General features: G+C 37.3%; 1 protein-coding gene across 10 annotated transcripts in view; it reads left to right on the plus strand.

The window, feature by feature from the left end:
• CACNA1C (calcium voltage-gated channel subunit alpha1 C) overlaps positions 1-21,714 on the plus strand; it is a 424,790-nt gene that overhangs the window by 296,421 nt on the left and 106,655 nt on the right. For all 10 annotated transcript variants that reach the window (XM_087935069.1, XM_087935074.1, XM_087935071.1 and 7 more), the window contains 8 exons: positions 3,553-3,579; positions 6,817-6,977; positions 8,813-9,038; positions 13,458-13,665; positions 14,722-14,842; positions 16,761-16,875; positions 18,208-18,328; positions 18,435-18,504. In XM_087935069.1, coding sequence (XP_087791195.1) covers positions 3,553-3,579; positions 6,817-6,977; positions 8,813-9,038; positions 13,458-13,665; positions 14,722-14,842; positions 16,761-16,875; positions 18,208-18,328; positions 18,435-18,504 — 1,049 coding nt within the window. The remainder of the gene's footprint in view (positions 1-3,552; positions 3,580-6,816; positions 6,978-8,812; positions 9,039-13,457; positions 13,666-14,721; positions 14,843-16,760; positions 16,876-18,207; positions 18,329-18,434; positions 18,505-21,714) is intronic.

A 21,714-nucleotide genomic window follows, 5' to 3' on the forward strand; every position in this document is an offset into this window, starting at 1 on the left:
AGAATATAGTTAGTCAGGTAAGATTTTTGTAAATAGGTAGACAACAATAAAGAAGCAATTCTTGTTTATCTCAGATTGTCTTTCTGGTTCCTTGTGCCTGACAATAGGGACTATACTTCTATTCTCCAGGCTTTTTCTGAATTCTCCTATCTATACTCTTGAATGTAGTGATCATATGATAATGTTCCGGTTTCCAGAGTATGATCTTAAGCGACCAACCATTTTCAAGGAGAACCTGAGGAATTGATTTGAAGATGTGAAGCTCACTGATAAGAAGCCAGAGGAACTATGGAATTAAATCCAATAAGATGATAAGAATAAATGTAAAAACACACTGCCAAAGATCAAGAAAAAGATGAAAGCAACCTAGGTAGCATACGCTCTGATGGAAATAGGCAAAAAGAAAAAGGAATCCAAAGCCAAAGTATGTGGAGATTTTAGAAAGAAACATAGCAAAGAATTTCACAGAGCTCAAGAGACAAACAACATCACAACCTCTGTAAAGCCACTGAAACAGACAAGGAAAAGCAAGAAAAGTTTTCCAAAAAATGTGAAAACTCAACAGAAAATTTCATCTTCCATCATCTTTTGATATGCTAAAGAACACAAATGAACAAGTAGAAATTGATTCAAAGAACATCAAAGATGGAATGGGTATACTGAAATTCGGCACAGAAGAGGTACCACACCCAAGATGTATTTCAAGACATTCCCTATTTAAAAGTTCTCTAAAAATTATAAGAAGATGAAGTAACTCTGGCTTTCTGGTCATTACCAAGTTGGAAGTATATAAGGAATTGATAGAATAGCTACAAAAATATGAAAATAATTTGTAATGATTCCAACCAAACTATGCCAGCAAATGTGGGGATAATACAATGGCCAGCAGATTGGAAGAATACCAAAGAGAAAGAATTAACAGCAAACAATTGGGCACTATCCTTAATTTCCCATGATAGCAAAATAATACTTAGAATCATCCAATGCAGACTAGAGCTTTACATGGAAAGGGAGATGCCAGATGTTCAGAAAAGGCCAGATGTTTAATATGGCTTTAGAAAAGGCCAAACAACAAGAAACATTATTGCAGATGCACATCACATAATTGAGAGAGCTAAAAAGAAGTCAATATCTGTGTCATTAATTATAGAAAAACCTTTGATATTGTTGACCATGTCATGTGGGATGTCCTTAGAAAAATGAGAATACAAGGACATCTAATTATATGCATGTGAGGAAGCCAAACATACTGTATGTTGCAGATTAACACTTAGTAGGTAGCAATAAACATTTTAGAAATTATATTCTGAGGCTGTGATGAATAACTATAGAGATAAAAACGATGCATGCAGTGCAAGTGGAAGATGAACTTTGAAGAAGCAGGATAGAAAGAGTATGAATGAATGCCTTTGAACTATGAGGCAGGGGAAGACTCCTGAGAAAATACCGTGTATAGCCAAGATACAACAAATGGATCAACAAACAAATCAAGAGTTTTCACTCAAGGTACAAATGACCAGGCTCAAATTAGCATATTTTGGATACATTATGAAAACTCATAGCTCTCTAGACATCTATAGCATTTGAAAGATGGAAAGAAAGGGAAAAGGACAACCAGCAGCGAGGTAGATGGACTCAATTATATGGATGGATGCAATGGATGTACTTCTGGAAGTCTTGAAGGATCAGATTGGGGACATATCTAGACAAAAACAATGTAATTGCTAAAAATTGACACCAGCTTGATGACATAATCAATCAGTGAATGGTTTATAAAACCCCAATGTTTCACATTGAAAGGCAGTAAACAATAATGGGAACTTGCTTATTGTTTGCTTTTTAAACTATAAACAATTTGTTTTTCATGATATCTGCCATTTTTTAAAAAATGTGATTACTAAAGACCTATTACTTCTTCATCACATTTATGACAACTACTTTTCTTCATGTGAATGTTCCTTGATCAAATAGCATGGCAACATCCCAAATGATCACATTCCATTATCCAGAATTTCAGGTTAAATCATGTTTAACATCTAGCAACGTAGATATTTTTCTTCAGAGAGTTCTACTACTCCCTTTGGCTCATCATTGGAATCATTTTTTACAGTTATTTCTGTTTTCTCCAGACCTGATGGATTGCTGTTATTCTCACAATAAGAGTATGTAGGTGTAAAATTACTAGCCCTTGTATGACCAAGTGTATATAAGACCACATGAAAGATATATTCATTTTTAAAAGTTTAGACTCTAATGGTGATATATTTGTTTTTTGTTTTTTTGGATCCATTTGTTATGAAATAACTAGCATATTTTCTAATCCATAGAGGGACAAAAAGCTTGGAATTCAGTTAATTAGTTTCTGGAGCTTGTCAGATATGCATGAGTGCTTATAGTATTTTTAAAGAAAGTGCAAGCACCCTTAGCTTGATTGCTCATCATATTTGTTCCGTAGCTGTGGCTCACATTGTTGCCCCTTCTGCCTCTTTCTTTGCTACCAGCTGGTTTACTAAACCTGGATGCAAGAAAAGAACTTCATACTATCTATATACTACTAAAAAAACCTTCTCCTGCATGTTTATTTGTAATCTTCAGTTCATCCAAATGATGCATCAGAGGGGAACTTAAGGCACCACAAATGGGCAAACTTCAGGAATGGATCCAAAATCCAGGACCTATTATTCCTTGAAATTGGAATTCAAGTATTGGAATTTCAAGGAGCTTCAGAATTGTTGTCTTCAAAAACCTGTGACTAGTGCAGTGCCACCACACCACCATGGTCACCTATGGTCAAGTGATTGTGATTTCCAATATTCCCTGCCAGTTCCCCACAAGCAAAGTTAATGGGAAATCGGCAGGAAGTCAGAAATCACCCTGATTCCCATTGCTTATTTGCTGAAATGATGACCCAATATGGCATGGGCCTTATAGTGTATACCAACAGTCTGAGATGGCTGAATGTCGTTAATATACAGTAGTGACAAAGAGAAAGCATGATGGTGTCACATGTCTATGTATGTCCAGCAACCCTCCATTCCGTCCAATAACTCCGAGACAGGCTCAATTGTGGCAGCATGGGAGCATTGCATCTCAATATGACTTCCAAAGCTGACAGTTTAATGATGTGAATGAATATAATTTATGTGATGATGTCATAACACATGTAATATCCAGTGGTGGGATTCAAATATTTTACTACTGGTTCTGTGGGTGTGGCTTGGTGGGCATGGCAGGGAAAGGATATTGTAAAATCTCCAGTCAGAGGTGGTATTTGCCGGTTCTTCGAACTAATCAAAATTTCTACTACCGATTCTCCAGAACTGGTCAGAATCTGCTGAATACCACCTCTGGTAATATCACTCTTCCCTACCCAGCAGACACCCTCTCAAATATGATGTATAAGCAGAAACTAGTTATACTAAAGTATTTAGGCGTTAGGACAAATAGTAGCAATGCTAGTTTTTAATAGCTTTGTAGCTCATTCTTTTTTAATTATGTTGAAGTTAAGAAATTACAGCATGTATTTATCATAATGATTTGTTTTCCTTTCAGGCACCGGATTTCTAAATCTAAGTTTAGGTAAGCATTTCAATTTTTCAATGTTTTCTCCACTAGTACTGATGCTTATTAATAGGAAATTCTCATAGATCTTCTTGTGAATAGTAATTGCTTATCATAAATATTCTGCTGACTAACATTTGTGATCAGTAAGGTTATTCAATCTTCCCATTTAATCAGCAATTAATTATTCTTTATATTAAATCTAATGAAGACAAAATCTAATACAGTATTAAACTGTTGATTACCAGACTTTATATGATCTTGTTAACAGTAATGTAATTTAAATATCATGTAAATGTGAGACAGGAAATGGTTATTAGAATATATGAAGAGAAGTCAGGTACACAGCAATAAGAGAGTTGTCAGTAACTGGGATCAGAGTTATTCCAAATGTCTTCTTGAATAGTCAGACGTTAAGAAAAAACTCTAATCCTCTGCATAGTCAGGCTGTACAAGTTTTATATGAGTTAAAAAATATGTTACGAACTCTTAAAAAGCTTGCCTTAGCAGCAGGAACTTCTTCATTCACAAAATAAAACAAAATTCCTGGAACCTTACAAAAATCATAGACTAAGAATCTTAAATATAGAATATGTGAAGCCAACATTTTCTCCTTTTTTGTTTAAATTTATTTAATATTTTATTTAATCTATTTTTAATGGAGAACAAAAATGAGGATTCTTGAAGAATATTGTTATATTTTCTTTAGTTATCTATGTAATAATTACTTAGCATTTTTAAAACACTTCGATTTGTAACTTTTTGACACATTTGAACGTGACAACTCTTTTATTTGTTCTTATAACTTTTATTATTACCCCACGAGGGGCAGTACCAGCCAACTTTGGCTGATCTCAAAAAGCTAAGCCAGTGGCAACCTTTAAGATGTGTGGACTTCAAGTCCCAGAGTTCTCCAGCCAACATGGCTGGTTGAAAAATTCTAGGAGTTGAATGAAGCCCATATAACTTAAAATTGCCATGGCTGAGGAAAACTGAGCTAATAATATCAGACCTGGGAAATACTTGGATAAGAAACCACCACAATTTCCAGAGCTTTGGGCAAGAAAATTCAGATTTGGGGAAGGGTGGGGGTAAAAATAGACATGAAAGAAATACACCTTTAGGAGCCAACCACAATCCCTGGATTACTTTTCTTACAGTTGTTTAAAAGATGGTCGACTATATAAATGTTTTAAATAAATAAATAAATTGCTCATTATTCTTATCACTGGGCAGAGACAGGGATAGAAGGGGCAAAGATGAGCTGCATCCTTTAAATATGCATCATATAACAAGACTAGACTCGGCACCAGTTGCTTGGAAACTGGTTGCTAAGCAAGCTAAATTCTGAAGAATAGATGATGTATAATTAGCTCTCTTTTTTTTTTTGAGGGGGGTTTTAGTAATTACTGTCTGAAGTCTTTGTGACTCTTATGTGGGGCACATGTGTTCCAGAAAAGCAAACTGTAACATCACATTGTGTTCATAGTCCATCTCAGCAATGAGTATTATTATTCTGGGTACAAGAGAGAAGATACTTGTAACCCTGCTATAGAATTCTTCAAAACAATTTTGATCCAGAGAATTCAATTCTTTGGTTATTGTTGTTGAGATATAAGCAGTGGTGGTATTCAAATAAAGTTGCCACCTGTTCGGTGGGCATGGCTTGGTGGCCACGCTTTGCACGCTTGCACACTTTGCATGCACACGCATGCCAAACACACACTTTGCGCAGGCGCAGAGGTGTTCTAACTTGCCTCCTGCAAGCCTGCACGATACTGGTTGCTGCAGCAGCTGCCACGCGGCACTATTCTGCGCCACGCAAAGCAGCTGCACTTTGAATTCTGGCCATAAAAGTGAGTATGGGAGCCCAGGCAGGCAGATGGGCCAAACACAGAGCAGCGAAGAGAACCAGTTCGGTCTCCACTGCTCATAGCTGCTACCGGCTCTCCAGAACCAGGCAGAACCGGTCAAATGCCACTACTGGAAATAAGCTACTATAGACCTTGACCATGAAATCCAATAGGGCTATAATTATAGTCAGCAGAAACAGGAAAGGGTCAACTCCTGTAATCAAAGATAAAGCCTGTGGTTATTAGATAATTGGGAAATTACTATTTCATGGTGGGAAAGCCTAAGGAGAATTCACAAGTGGAATGTAACCTAATAACTTTATGCTCATTTTAAGCATAAGAACACATATTCACACAAACTGAACTAGTGAATTCTAACTAACCACAGAGGTGGAAGCTGTATTTTTGAATCAGTAGCCTTGTATCTCTTGTGGTATATGAGAAGAAATGAAAATCAGGAATCAGCTTCTTCTTCCCACTTCTAATAACAGTTTTTGTTGGAGCATCTCTGTATAAATTTCAGCAGCAAAGTGGTACAAAGTAGAGCATATGAATCTTGTAGGACATTTTCATGCATGTTTCCCACTAGCTGCTCCCAAGTGAATCCATCCTGTCTTATTTCAAGAGGCAAATACACAAGAATGAAAGTTCTGAAAGCTTTATTGAAACATTAAACTTATGGTCCATTGTAAGCTGCTGAAAGAGAAAATTTCTATGCAATAAAGCAAAAGAAAGGGATTTAATGGTAGAAAAAAATAATCTTCACCACAATTTCTCAAATAGTATCTTATATATCCAAACTGTCCAATCATCACCTAAGGAAATGATCAACTTGAATTTTATTTATTTATTTATGCTAATGTATGGTTATTTATGCTAAGATGCCAAAGCCTCAGTGGTTAAGAACAGCAAATTTATGCTTAGTAATCTATATTAGGCTAGAAAGCCACTTTCTATAAAACTCTTATTCAATAAATTAATAATTTCCCACACAATATGAATATGAGAGGGACAGTATATAAATTAATGAGAGGGTCAGTATATACATTTAATAAATAAGTGTATGTGTATATATATATATATATATATATATATATATATATATATATATATATATATATATATATACACACACACACATATACTGTACATTCCAATGAATGATAATATTGCGTAGGACAATTTTATTCTTCAGAAATATTGAAGTTAAAATAAAATTGCAAGAAAGAAAAAGGTGAGGATTGTTTGGAGATAATATTACAAATGTGTTTTTATTTGTCTCTTCTTATAAACTCATTTATCACAGACATTCTTGAGAAAAAGTAGTCCTTGAGGTCATGAGGCAGATCAGAATGTCCTGCAATCATGGTCAGATTTTCTCTTTTGTTTCCTTTTTCCCAAGCCGCTACTGGCGTAGATGGAATCGATTCTGTAGACGAAAATGTCGAGCTGCTGTCAAATCCAATGTATTTTATTGGCTTGTGATCTTCCTGGTGTTTCTCAACACACTTGCCATTGCTTCTGAGCATTACAACCAACCAGACTGGCTCACTGAAGTCCAAGGTAAGAAGAGGCATTGTGCAACCATAAACTGAATGCAATAAGTCTACATGACGTAAAACCATTTGATTGCTTAAGCCCCAGAAAGAATTAATTACAAAATGTCAAAATTAATTATCAGTGCATAAAATATATGTCTGCATTTTGTACCATTCTAATCTTCAATTAAATGAAATTATTTATATCCTCTCAAAACATTTGGTATTCTATTGTTTTTCGCAATTATTTATTAGGCATCAAGAATAATAATTAGGCATAAGACAATAAAAAAGAAATATTTTCAATCCCATATTCCACGTTCTCTTGTGCATACAATTGCTTTTTTAAGGAATGCTACTTCATGATTTATTTGCATGACAGCATAGAGTTATGTATAAGGCTAAGACACCATAATAATGAAAAGTCTTCTGGCAGTTAAATGCAATAAGATCAGCTGATTAATAGATGAGAATGAAAAAAACTTGTGGAACTTTCAAAACTTAATATGCTTGTTAGGATCTGGAGTGCCCACATTGCAGCCCTGGTCAAAAGGGCCCAGCAGAGATTATACTACCTGAGGCTTCTCAGAAAACAACAACTGAATGAAAAACTGCTGGTGACCTTCTACCGCTGCACCACAGAGAGCATTTTAACATACTGCACCTCTGTATGGTTTGCCAATTGCACAGTGGCAGATAGGAAAGCACACCAGAGGGTTAATGTCTTTGCCCAGAAGATCATTGGTTGCCCTCTCCCCTCTTTGGAAGAGCTTTATAACTCCCGCTGCCTTAAGAAAGTTCAAAACATTCTCAAAGATCCATCTCATTCTGGGCACCCTTTTTTTGAACTATTACCATCTGGCAGACGGTACAAATAATAAAAACAAGGACAAATAGGCTGAAAAACAGCTTCTATCCCAGGGCAGTAGCTCTTTTGAATTCTGCTGTATAGTGCAGTGTTGGTGTGGTGTCGGGGGTTTCTGGTTCAATGCGTGATGGGTGAAGGATGTGTGTTCGTGTTTATTTTCATAGTCATGGTCATGGTCATGATGTGCACTGAAGATGGTGTTTGATTTCGTTGTATGAGGTGCAATGGCAATAAAGTAAAGTAAAGTAAAGGACCTCTAAATTCCAGAACAGAGATGGCCAAATATTTGAACCCAGGAAATTGTCTTCCATGCCATCATCATGATTTCTCTTCCCACCAGCTAAACTAGGAGGAACATATTATTTTCAGTCGCAACTAGATTTGCCCTCATATTTGAAATTCCTCCTTCATTAAAGAATTGCATAAAATGTAAAAGCACAAATAGAACTTCCTCTAGATTGCTGGAGAACCCATTTCAAATCAGAAAATCTAATTCAGCATTTAACATTTAAAGCTGTGATGGTATTCTACTGGTTCGGCCTGATTCTGCCAAGCCAGTATCGCCAATGAGCAGCGGAAACCAAACCCGTTCTCTCCAATGCTCTGCTGGTTCTCTCCGGGTTCCCATACTAACCTTTAGGTCCTGCTTTTTGAAGCGCAGCCGCTTTGTGCAGCAAGCAGATTGCTGCGCGGCAGCTGCTGAAGCAACAGGTAGCGTGCAGGCTTGCAGGAGTTGAGTCAGAAAGCCTCTGTGCCTGCGCAAAGGGCACATTTGGCATGCGCATACACAAAGTATGTGTGCGCACACAAAGCATGCCCACCAAGCCATGTAACAGGATTATTATTTACCACCGAACCGGTGGTAAAAATATTTAAAATGCACCACTGATTTAAACTAACATTTCATACGTTTGTTCTTAGCATCTTTTGATTGAACTAGTCTTTCAGTGCCATTATAATGATCATTATTTGTCTATTTATTTTTTTATGAGACACTGCGAATAAGGTATTGCTGGCTTTGTTCACGGCTGAGATGCTGCTGAAGATGTACAGCCTGGGTCTTCAGGCTTACTTTGTGTCCCTCTTCAACCGCTTTGATTGCTTCATCGTGTGTGGTGGAATTCTGGAAACCATCTTAGTGGAAACAAAAATCATGTCCCCACTTGGCATATCCGTGCTGAGATGTGTACGACTTCTGAGAATCTTTAAAATCACAAGGTATACGGGGTTTTTTTTTTATGGTTATGTGGGATTGACAGGGAGAAAGGAAAGGTCACCATTTTCTACTTGGAAATGTTATTCCAAACAAATAAGGCAAATAATTCCTTTGTATAAATCATTCTTTCCTTGAAAGTCATTTCTTGCTTTATGACTACAACAAATTTTAAATTATTTATGTCCTTTTGTTACTTATTTTTTTCACTGTGTTGTAAGGTGCTGTGTAAATAAGATAGGGCAGGACAATGGGCAAGAAATATATGGGTTTAAAATGCATTAAATGATGCCACAATCAAGTATAAATGTGGCGTAAAACCGTTAAGAACTTCATAAAATGAAGACTGTTCGAAAAGTAAAATAAATAGACATGACAAATCAAGAATAGAGTAACTTGACGATGAGATGGGCAGCATATAAATTTAATAAATAATAATAATCGCTCCGTGAGGTAAAGATTTACCCCAGTCTGATCAACCTTTCAAAAATCCTTTAAAATGATGTTTTTTCCAGCAGCTTTGGGGATGCTCTAGAAACAGGGAACTTATGAGTTAATTACATTGATCCTCTAGAAACAGGGAACTTATGAGTTAATTACAGGATGTTAATCCATTCTCCCATGACCTTATTTGTATTTATTTGTAATCGTTCTATTATTATTTAGACTTGGTTTTACTTGTTTATTTTATTGTACACCGTTCAGAGTCATGTTTGTGAGATGGGTTGCTATATAAATTTTGTTAATAATAATAATAGAGTCCTGTTTGGAAGGACATTTGGCAAGACTTGAAAGGCTTCAGTTGATCAGGGTCCATGCACAAGGGCTTCTGAAGCGTACAGATGGTCCTTGTTTAACAACCGCTGTGCTTAATTCCTGTTTGAAACTACTATGACACAGAAAAGATAATTTTATGATCAGTCCTCAATTATTTATTGATTTGATTTGTCAATCACTTACAAGATAATAGATATAAGAATAAACATGAGTATGAACACAGGGAATAGGTATGAATAAATGGGGACAATAGGACAGGGACGGGAGGCACCATGGTGCACTTTTGCACACCCCTTACAGACCTCTTAGGAATGGGGTGAGGTCAGTAGTGGATAGTTTAAGGTTAAATGAGTGGGGGTTAGAGGATGTAACAACAGAATTAGGTAGTTCATTCCAGGCATTGACCACTCTGTTGCTGAAGTCATATTTTCTGCAATCAAGTTTGGAGTGGTTTACATTGTGTTTGTATCTGTTATGTGCTCTTGGATTGTTGCAGTTGAAGCTGAAGTAGTCATTGACCTTTATTTTTAAACGACTTTAGAAGAAAGTGTTAGATATAATACCCATAGTAATTTGAACTCTTGGAGGTAATAAGAGGATTAATCAAATATTTAGAAAATTTTAAATTTATCAGATTTTATACTATTGACTTTGCAAAAAAAAAAAAATGTTGCTTGGAACTTGGAACTTACTGTCCCCAGTTATTTGGGTATGTCCCACAAGGTTCAACAGAATGGGCACACTCCAGGTCTCCTCTTTTTAAAGGCGTGGCCTTGAAAAATAGGGAGAATTTCCACTACCAAGTCAACAATCAGAGGGTCTTGAGTTTGGGCCAAGAAAATAATTTAGACAATCTGCTCCCTACTTCACACAAAAATAAAAGGAAGGAGGTAGAAGTACAGTCATACTTCCACGGTTCTGTTACTATAGTTATTTTGGACCTACATGACACTGGTTTCTTAGTCTACATTACCATGATGGGCTGACATAGGACCAGAATTGCCTCAAACAAACTACCTAGTCACTCAGTGATCTTGTTAGGCTATAGATGGTCTCAATTGCCCCATAGAATTCCTGAATTTAGATCATACATCGAAAAACAAAAGCAAAAAAGACCACAAGATAACATGTCCTCTATCTCCTCTTTCTCCTTCTTTGCAAATGTGTATTCTTTCTCCTCCACATCTGGAGGCCTTTATTTTTATTTTATTTATTTATTTGTCCAATTTATATAGCCACCCATCTCGCCAAACAAACTATTCTGGGTGGCATAATTGAAATGAAGGCTATTATTCCTGGTTATTTATTAACTGTGTGTATATTGCAGCCGTATAACACTGTGTCTCTAGTGGCACACAAAACAACTACATTAAAACAGAAAATAAAACCATGATTCTAATAGAACTAAAACCCAGTAAATCACAGGCTGCAAAAATAGAAAACCCATTGGGAATTACATGATCACAAATGGTTTTAGAGTATGCAGACTTAGTTATCATAAAGTAATGTTCTGCATTTCTTCTTTATCATCATAATTGGTAAAATGGCTGATTGCAAAAGGCAGATACATAATTTCAACATAAGAGCTTTTGGCTTACTGAAAGCAAATAATACAATAACAGGGAAAAGGGCAGAACCCTCTTAATATTAGAGGTTTTATAAAGGGCTGAGTTATAATAACCTAAGTCTTTTTATTTGGGTTTGATCAAATATGGAATTAGTTTTTCTTTTCATTATAATTCCCCCTCTCACTACTGGGAATTATTTGTGTGGGAAAATCTGGTTTCTACCATTAGCAATGTTATGTACAGTTATGTTTTCAATCACTGTTTTGCATTATAGTGTTAGCAGCACAGAGGGTGTATATGGGGGCTTACTATAATTTTTATGTTCCTCTTTACCTCATTATGTTTTCTTTGTGAAAGTGTATACTTTGGTAATCTCTCAAAGCAAAATCTGTAGTAAGGCCTCCTTCATCTGTGAGCTGATCACTGAAGACTGGCCTGGTATATATCACTAAGATTTGATTGGGCCTAGAGGGGAGTGTTCCACTCTTGGAGATGAGCCCACTTGGGTTTTAGGTGTGGCATCAATCAAGAACCCAGGTTGGGTGAGGTGTGGCTATGTCACCCAAGTTTCTCTGTTGGCATCCAGACCACTGGTCCACAGACAGATAAGATAACCTATTAGTTTCAGCTCTAAGAGTCAGTTGGGGCTGTTGGAATTATATCAGCTTCCCTATTGCATGTCAACCTTCCTTCTTGATTTCCTTGATTGTCTGGCCAGATTAGCAATGAAGTTCCCAATTCTATTATGTTGAGAGACATTTTAGGGAAGGTGACTGAGAAAATAGTTGTTCAGCAACTCCAAAGAACTCTGGGTGAGGCTAATTAACAGGACCACTTCCAATCATGTTTCAGGCTTTGACATAGAATTGAAACAGCATTTTCGCATTAGTGGATGACATTTGACAGGAGTGAGATGGGGTAATGTATCCATGCTTGCTCCCCTAACTTTTGTAAAGGAAAGAGTAATAATGTTGAGTAAAAGGAAGAAAAGCTGCAACCAAGGCAAGAGTCTAATTAAAAAAACCTGAATCTAGGCCAGAACTATAATCTGAGTAAGCCTCTCAGACAAGACCCTACCAAATTGTCATGAAGATAAGGGAAGAAGCACATTCAGGCTTCAGATTCTGTTACTATAAGTCACTTAACCGTGATATGAGTAGCATATGAATTAGATAAATAAATAATCTTATAATAAAAGTACTATTAGAATGCATTACTTTGGTTTCCTAATTGACCTGCTTTGAAGGTCTGACAGCTGTCAACACGGTTGATCATGAAATCCTTCTGGATTCAGTCAAAGGTTAGGAATGGGCAGCTCTATTTTACATTGGTTCTATTCTTTCCTTTAGGAATAGTTCCAGGTAGAGTTGATGGGTGGAGGAGAAGTCTTATCCATGGCCCTTTGCTTTATGGAGTGATAGGGGGTTCAACACTCTCCCCACTCTGATTTAATATATATGTGAAGCTGCAGGGTGAGGTCATTAAACACCCTGGATTATCCAAGTGACATGAGATTCTGTCTTGATGACTGGCATTTGTGGAGGCATAATAGTTTGGGATCTAGGTCCATAGATTCTCTATCACTTGTTCTGGATGAGATTACCTCATCTTCCAGAGCTCTGCAGTTGCTGGAGACTGTTATCTTGTAGTCTGACAAGGAGAAGCTATCTGAAGCACTTGTGTGCAATCTCAAGTCCTCTCCTTATCCAAAGAGGAATTTTCAAAGAGACAGTCTATTCTCTGGCTCTGCATTCTGCCGCAGTCTTCAATTCCACTTTTTATAGAAATGTTCTCAGTCTGCTATTTCTTCCTTGGAAATTCTTACAAATTATTGCAAATTGACATATGCCCTAAGTGTTCAAGGTGCAAAAATTGGGGAGAACTTTTGTGTTTTATTTCTGTGATTGTGAAATTCTAGCTTACTACTGTATATCTCATTTTCTTAGAGGACTATCTGAATTACTCATTTCTTAGTTCATTCTTTGGAAAAGACATGTGTGTGGGTGTCGGGCAGCTTTCCCCAAAGAAATACCTAACACAGACAAGAAACACCTGCTTTTCTTTTATTTGGCTCCCCAGGTACTGGAATTCCTTGAGTAATTTGGTGGCTTCCTTGCTCAACTCAGTGCGCTCCATTGCCTCCCTGCTGCTGCTCCTCTTCCTCTTCATCATCATCTTCTCCCTCCTAGGGATGCAGCTCTTTGGGGGCAAGTTTAACTTTGATGAGATGCAGACCAGGAGAAGCACCTTTGACAACTTTCCACAGTCATTGCTCACTGTGTTTCAGGTATAGTTTTCTTTCAGTCTTTTTTTTAAAAAAAATTTTTTTTTATTTTTTATTTTGATTTGTCAATCGCTTACAAGATAATAGGTATAAGTATATACATAGTTATGAATACATGAAATGGGTACATATAAGAAACAACAGGACAAGGACCGTAGGCACGTTGGTGCGCTTATGCACGCCCCCCTACAGACCTCTTAGGAAAGGGGTGAGGTCAATAGTAGACAGTCTACGTATAATGCACTCTTACATTGTAATGTAACAGGATTATTATGTTTATACCAATCTATATGGAACTAAACACTTTCAAAAATAAATTCATTAATCACTAGGACATTTATTTAAAAAAAATGTTGCAACGTTTCCCAAAACAGAGCAAGATGGGCTGAATAGGAATCTTAATAGGAAATATTGAATGTATATGTACAAGATTAGGGACATCTATGCTGGCAGCAGTTATTTATAAGAAAGATCTAGAGGTTACAGTAGATCAGAATAAAGACACGGTATGAGACAGCAGCACAACAAAAAACAGAAAATCAGTGCTTCGGAGACTGAAATAACAGACACATTGTACCTAGATCATGGGAGGTATTAGTCCCATTGCACTCTTCACTGACTAAAATTAAAGGAAAGGAGAGCCATGCTGAATATCAGGCATCATTTCCTAACTGTGAGAGATGCTAAACTGTCTAGTATTGTGCCAGATCTCCCTTGTTTGAGATTTTCCAGTGGAAGTTGGATGACTATAATCTGTAGTTCAGTTTATGGGTGAAGCAAAGGAGTGAACTGGATAGTCTATGAAGTCCTTTAGGTGTATATAGACTAAGATTCTACTCTGCAGCCTGAGTGGTGGATATGTAACCCTACCCATGTGCAGAACATATTTCCATTTGTATCTTGAAATTTGAATGGAGATGTGAGTCAGTAGTTTACTGATCAGGTAGGCTTCTTCAAAATAGAACAGGGTGGTATTATTTCTTGTAACAGGCTTTTTTGCAGGTGTTCCGCATGCTGTCTAACTATGTACCCCGCTATTGGTGGGAATGTGTCATTTAGATCCTGACTGGGGAGGACTGGAATTCGGTGATGTATGATGGAATCATGGCTTATGGCGGCCCCTCTTTTCCAGGAATGTTGGTCTGTATTTACTTCATCATCCTCTTCATCTGTGGAAACTGTATCCTTGAGTGCTTCTCTGTTGCAATAGTATGAATATAGTTTGAATTAACGATAGAGCAGCATCAGCAATTGATATGGTTAAGCACCACCTGGGACACATATATGATAAAATGGTCTGTACTTACTGAGACTGCATCCTACTGCTCTTCTTCCTTTCTGCCATCTCCTGCTAGCTCAACCTTCTGGATCATGGAATTAAAAACAGCAATGTTAAGCAAGGAGAAAGAAAAAGAGCCACTTTCTGTTGGATTTCAACATGAATCCATCTCAGAATGGAAAGGGTTGGTTTCCTGGTTTGTTCTTCTTCAAGTGGGAAAATGGATAGAAAGTCAAAAGAAGAGCAAAAGTTCCTTGGATAACTTTCAGACCTGCAGGTTTGTTCCTAGCAAAACGGCTTCTACCATGAACAGTTGTCTATCCCTTCATCAAAGAAAGGTTTTTATGTTTTTAATAAGGGAAAGGCAGACAATTCTGCCTTAGAGGATCCAACGAAACACGGGCAATTCTAAACAGGAACTGGCCGTATCTTAATTCTGCTCACAGTATTATGGAAGGGCCACATTTTGACTACATTTTTATATAATGAATTTATTGTTTTCAAAAGGCTCTATTCATAATCACTGTGGACTATTGTAAAGTCCTATTGTATTCCTCAATGTTTTTTCAACATCTTTAAGAGCCTGTATGATAACTCTAGCTGCTATGTTTGAATGGAATCTGACAACACAGACAGATATATACTATCACCAGTCTTGTTTCTCCTCTTCATGGACTTTGTTATGCATAGAGCAATGGATAACCCTAGCTTTGACACCTCATTTAACAGTTTTAGATTTTCCGGATGACATCCCATTGCTTGGTGAAAAAAGGGGTGCTTGGAAGAAATGACCATCAGTTTAGATAATGAAGCCAACAAGATTATGTATAAATTTTAAGAAGACCAAGTTTATGCAAGTCGGAAGTGCTCAGGGTAATGTGCCTATAACAGTCCATGGACAGGTTGTAGAATAAGTCCAACAATTTATTTATCTTAATAGCATTATGTCTATTGATGGAGTAAGGACGTTAACTATCAAATTGGAATGGCAGCAGCCATGTTTCAAGGTATGCGTCCAATTTGGTTTACGGCAGCCACAAAGATAAAAGAGTGTTGTCATATCAACTACAATATATGCTTGTGAAACATGGAAGTCAATTAAAGTTAACACTGCTTGAAAAGAATGCTCCACATCTCACATTGTGACCACATCACTTATGAGAAGGTAGTAAAATTATCAGATTTAGAACACTTATTGAGAACTGTCAATGAACATCGAATGTGATTTGTTGGCCATATATTACTTATGCCTAAAGACTGGCATCCCAAAATTGCATTATATTGGCTACCTCCTGGAGGGAAGAGGAAACAAGGCCAGGCTTGGAAAACTTGGCACCAGACACTAAAGAAAGATCTTAAGATTATTAATATCTTTTGGGACAAAGCCGAAGATGCTACAAATGATCAAAACTGATGGAAATCACATACTACCCAATATGTTCTGCACAGGACCTAATGTATGTATGTAATACTGTAGATAAGGTATATTCCAAGTTCTGACCATCTGAAGTTAGCTAAATGTCATCTCTTTTTTCAGTTGTGTAAACATCATGTGTGGTAATTTGAATCTAAGGATGTTAACTTAAACATTTACTTTTGATGAACATTTTTTATGTGGCCTCACCAATGCATTGGGAAACATTGCTGTGTCTGTTATTCTTGGTGAAATATATGAAATAGTTTACCCTTAAAACTATTAATATTAATTTGAAGGTTTATCTTCATGATGCATATCACATGGGGTTCATTCATTCACCATTTCACAGGATTGTGCTTCATAGATATTTGCCGATATTTTCTTTAAAGAATATACAAATAGATATCCTGCTGAATGTCTTCTTGGCCATTGCTGTTGACAATCTTGCTGATGCCGAAAGCTTGACATCTGCTCAAAAGGAGGAGGAGGAGGAAAAAGAAAGGAAAAAACTAGCAAGGTAAACTTTTGTCTATTTTGGCATTTAAAAAGTTGGCATTTTTTTCCTAGAGAGTGAAAACATGTCCAGAACAAGAGCTTCTTATGCCTTGTTAAGTACAATATTTTTAGCTAAGTTTTTTTGCACTTGTGTCAGAAGCACCAAGAAACTTCCTGGCTGAAAGGATTAGCTATCACCGTTGAAAGGATTAGTGACATCACCGTTACCTGGGGGATGCCTAGTTGGGAGATCCTGTCATGTCCCCAGCAGGAGCTGGAGTGAAGGATGAGAGTTTATTCAGTTTATTCCAGAAACCAGCAATACAAATTGCAAAGTGCCTGCTCAAGCACCTCATCTTTCAATGTCAATACATGGGAGCTCTTTCGGCTTGATAAATAAAGATGAGAAAAGGTGACATATCTACATATCCTGGATGTCTGTTGAAACTTTAAGTCACTTTTGCACAGCTTGAAGCATTAGCTTGAAACCTAAAATAATTTATTTTTTTTAATAGAGGAAAAAGTGATTTTCACTGCAGGCTGAAGATCCTCTACAAATAATTGGGGAAAGAAGTAGCTTCCAAACAAAGTATAACTGTTAGGACAAGTGATGGCAAACTATGACATGTATGTCAAAGTGACATGCCACAATGTTTTGGATGAAATGCTAGTGCTTACCCATGCAAGAGACCTATTCTCCAAAGCACACTCGTTCTTGGGTGATTTTTTAGAGGCTGTGGAGGCTGTGTGAGAATGGGGTGTGTGCTCTTGCATGGCCTTGGAAGTTACAGAAGAGAGCCATACTCCTAAACGGTACATGGCAGATCATGGGGAGTGCTGGGCCACAAGTGAAATTGCGCCATTCTCTAATACAGAGTGGCAGTGGTGGCACTAAGACTGAGGTCCAGGCCCAGGCCTCAACTTCAGGCCCTGCTTTGGCGCTGCTGCTGAGTGTTCAATATGGCCTAGGTTTTGGGGGAGGGGAGAGAAAGAATTGTCCATCTTTTCTTTGGGGTGAGTGAATGAATGAGTGAGTGAGTGACATACCAGCAGAAACAAGTCAGACATTTTCCAAATTGTGGACATTTTGGTTCACAGTGGTTCAACCCATCATTGAATTAGGTCCACTGTGGTTGGAAAGTGAATGACAACTTTCCTTCTATTAACTTGCTAGATTATTTCAGGATGCAAAAATTTTTGAAAGTCTGGTAGGCACATGATTATTAGTATTACTTGTTTCTGAGAGGAGCAAATGTTTATGAAGGTAAGGAAATATTAGGCTTGTAGATTGGGCTATCCGCTACTCAAGGAAGTCAATATTGGCAACTCATTAGATGATTTTGTATGTTGATAGGACTGCCAGTCCTGAGAAGAAACAGGAGCCTGAGAAGCCAGCTATGGAGGGAGAGACTAAGGAGGAAAAAATTGAGCTGAAATCAATTACAGCTGATGGAGAATCTCCACTTTCTGATAAGGTTTGCTGCTTTCCACTGTCCACCTTGCTTTGAGATGACTGTTGACTGTTTTTATGAATTATTAAGTATGCACAACTAAACAATGGCTGTTTTCTCTTTTGGCCAGAGTAACACAGATGAATATCAGCCAAATGAAAATGAAGAGAAAAATCCCTATCCTACTGCAGAGACACCAGGTAATTTATTGTCTTGCCCATTTTCTGGAATGAGCAGATGTATCCTCGGGGAAGGATAAATTAACACAAGATGGCAACCAAAACCATGTGACTAAATTTCAGTCATTTTTTTTCAGTGCATTGCCAGGCAGATAGAACAGTACTATTCCTACTTAGTAGTGGACTTGGAACACTTTTATACAAGGTCTTCACACTGATTCAGAAATAGCCAAGTCAAACACAGATGAGGGTATAAAAGATGGTTTCCCAGCTGTGGTACATTCTTCTCATTTGCAGTGCTAAAGCTCTACATAGTTTATAGTCATTTTCCTGTTGGTGGGAATTTGCCCCATCCTAGTCCTGAGGCTCAAGTCATTCTCCTCTCACCACATAAATATTTCTCTACCTTAGGAACTTTAATGCCAGGGTGGTGCAGTGGTTAGAATGCAGTACTGCAGGCTATTTCTGCTGACTGCTGGCTGCCTGTAATTTGGCAGATGGAATCTCACCAGGTTCAAGGTTGACTCATCCTTCTATCCTTCCGATGTTGGTAAAATGAGGACCCAGATTGTTGGGGGCAATAGGCTGACTCTGTAAACCACTTAGAGAGGGCTGTAAAAGCATTGTGAAGAGGTATATAAGTCTAAGTGCTATTGCTAAGTGCTTTTTAAAATGTGTGGACTTCCAGAATTCTCAAGCCAGCCAAGTTCTCAAGATTGAGAAACAGGGCCATAGAGATTGAATTGCTGGGGCTTTACCCTGACACTATAATTTCTGTAGTCTGGCTGCAACTGAGAGCCTTGGTGGCTTTGTAACTCTTTTCATAATTCATTGGGCAAATGCATAGAATACCAACAAATAATTTTATTTATAACCCAAAGGCCCCAAAACAGGTTACAAACATAATCTAAACGGCATTTGATAAGACAGTTTAAGAAGTAACATATTTAATAAACATTATATATGTAAAACCCTAGCTCACTGATTTGTTACTAAAAGCCTTCTTTTTAAACCTATTAGTAAAAAACCTGACCGTTACCAATGTAATCTTAGGATTTTTATCTACAAGTAAAATGTGTACATACTTAGAAGTATCTATTGGTAATCTCCTGATTTAGATTTTAAAATAGGCCAAATAACCTCCTACCGAAGATGGTTGTAAAATTCATAATACAATAAAATGTGATCCATCATTTCTGGATCGCTGCCAAAAAATCTTTTGCAAAATAGGATTTTTTAAAAAATCTAACATATACTATATTTGATGGCTTTACACATTACACATTTGATGGCTATACACATTTAATCTGGCTTTTGAAAAGTCTATTTGGTATTTACTAAAATGTATGTTTTTAAAAACACAGAAGGATTGCTTCAGGAAATCCCAAATGTATCCTTTGTAGATTTGTAGTTTAAACAGGTGTTCAAAAGATTAGTTAGATTAGCATTGATCTTATTTATTCTCCAGCCATCTATCATCAGCAATTAATTGTATAAACAAAGATCAAGGATAACTCATTACAGGAATTAATGGGCAAAGCTGAATTATCATGGTCACCTACAGTATTTGGAATTAATTGTAGATATATTTTTCAACTCCCTAAATATTTGAAGGTTTATATTTCAAGAAATTTAGACAAATAAATAATGTAATGGTAAAGCAAGGCACTGACTGAGCTGTTGGTCCTTCAACCTTCCACTCAGCTTCAGGAAACAAATTATTGGTTCAGGTTTGCAACAATGGAAATGATCCCAGCTCATCTTCAGTTTGCTTTTGAACATTTGGACAGTGGTGACAGGGCCATACTTGTACAATGTGTTTAAACAGATTGGAGGGGCATCCTGTGGATGGTTAAATCTAATAATCACTGGATTTCATAAGTTAGCAAGGATTACTCCAAATAGCCTTGTGACATTGGTCAGCCATATAGCCTGAAAAAGAACAGTAGGTTGAATGGAGAATTAATCGTATTGTCTTGTTCTGCCTGTCCTCGAGCAGCTGTGAAGAAAATTATTTCACTAGACATTCCACATTTTATTTTTTATTTCTCCAGAGCTCGACTGAAGATTGAGTTAAGAGCAGGAAAGAATGGGTGTGGGTGAACTTTCCATCTGAATGTAATATTGCTGATTCCGAGGAGGCCACTTCTTTTTTAGTCCTTTTTTAGTATATATTTTTCAAAACTATGGGAAAGAACAGCTTCCCATAGTCCTTTTTACTGCATCCTTTCTTCTCTGGTTATCCCCTGTTTTAACTGCTTATCTGGAAGAGAAAGGACAATGTTGAGCTTCAAAGTTATTGGAGGGCAACATCTACTCATAGAATATTTGTAGTTGAGGGTTGAACTGTTCTTATTTTCTGAGCTTGGTGGTTTTCTCACAGACATTTCTTTATTCAGCTAGGTAAATATCATTAGTGCTAGAAGGGAGTGAGCTTTGCTCTTATTTTTAAATAACTACTAGTGGTTTGCCCCTGAAGGGTTGGTTGGTGTGAGTGTCCTTGGTGGTTTCTTGATTTTGTTTGCCGTTGTTTGCCGTTAGCTTGTTGGTAGTTCCTTGACTGGGCTATTGTACACTGGTTGTTTTTTGGTCTTGTATTAATCTTTCTGTTAATCTCTGCTCGTATGGGTGTTGATTGTGGTGAGAAGATGTTTTGATCTTTTTTTTTCCTTTGGGGTTTTTGATTTCAGCAAAGCATTCGACAAAGGAGACCTACTTCTTAGTAAGCTAGAAAAAAGTGGAATAGGTAGCACCACCACTAGATGGACTCACAACTGGCTGGCAAACCATACTCAATGAATAGTCCTTAAATGGGTCTAAGTCTACATGGAGGGAAGTAAGCAATGGGGTGCCACAAGGTTCCGTCTTAGGCCCAGTACTCTTCAATATCTTCATTAACGACTTAGATGAAGGAATAGAAGGGGAACTTCCCAAATCTGCAGATGCTCCTAAGCTGGCAGGAATAGCTAACACCCAAGAAGATCCAGATGGATCTTGACAGACTAGAACACTGGCCGTATCTAACAAAATGAAATTCAATGTAGAGAAAAGTAAAGTCTTACACTTAGGCAAGAAAAACCAAAAGTACATACAGACTGGGGGAAACCAGGCTCAATAAGCAGTAACTGTGAGAGGGATCATGGTGTCTTATTGGACAACCAGCTAAATATGAGCCAGCAGTGTGCAGCAGCAGCCAAAAAAGCTAATGCAATCCTAAATTGCATTAACAGA

This window comes from Pseudonaja textilis, chromosome 5 (assembly GCF_049901715.1).
Source record: "Pseudonaja textilis isolate UNSWEBS1 chromosome 5, rPseTex1.2, whole genome shotgun sequence".
NCBI lineage: Eukaryota > Metazoa > Chordata > Lepidosauria > Squamata > Elapidae > Pseudonaja > Pseudonaja textilis.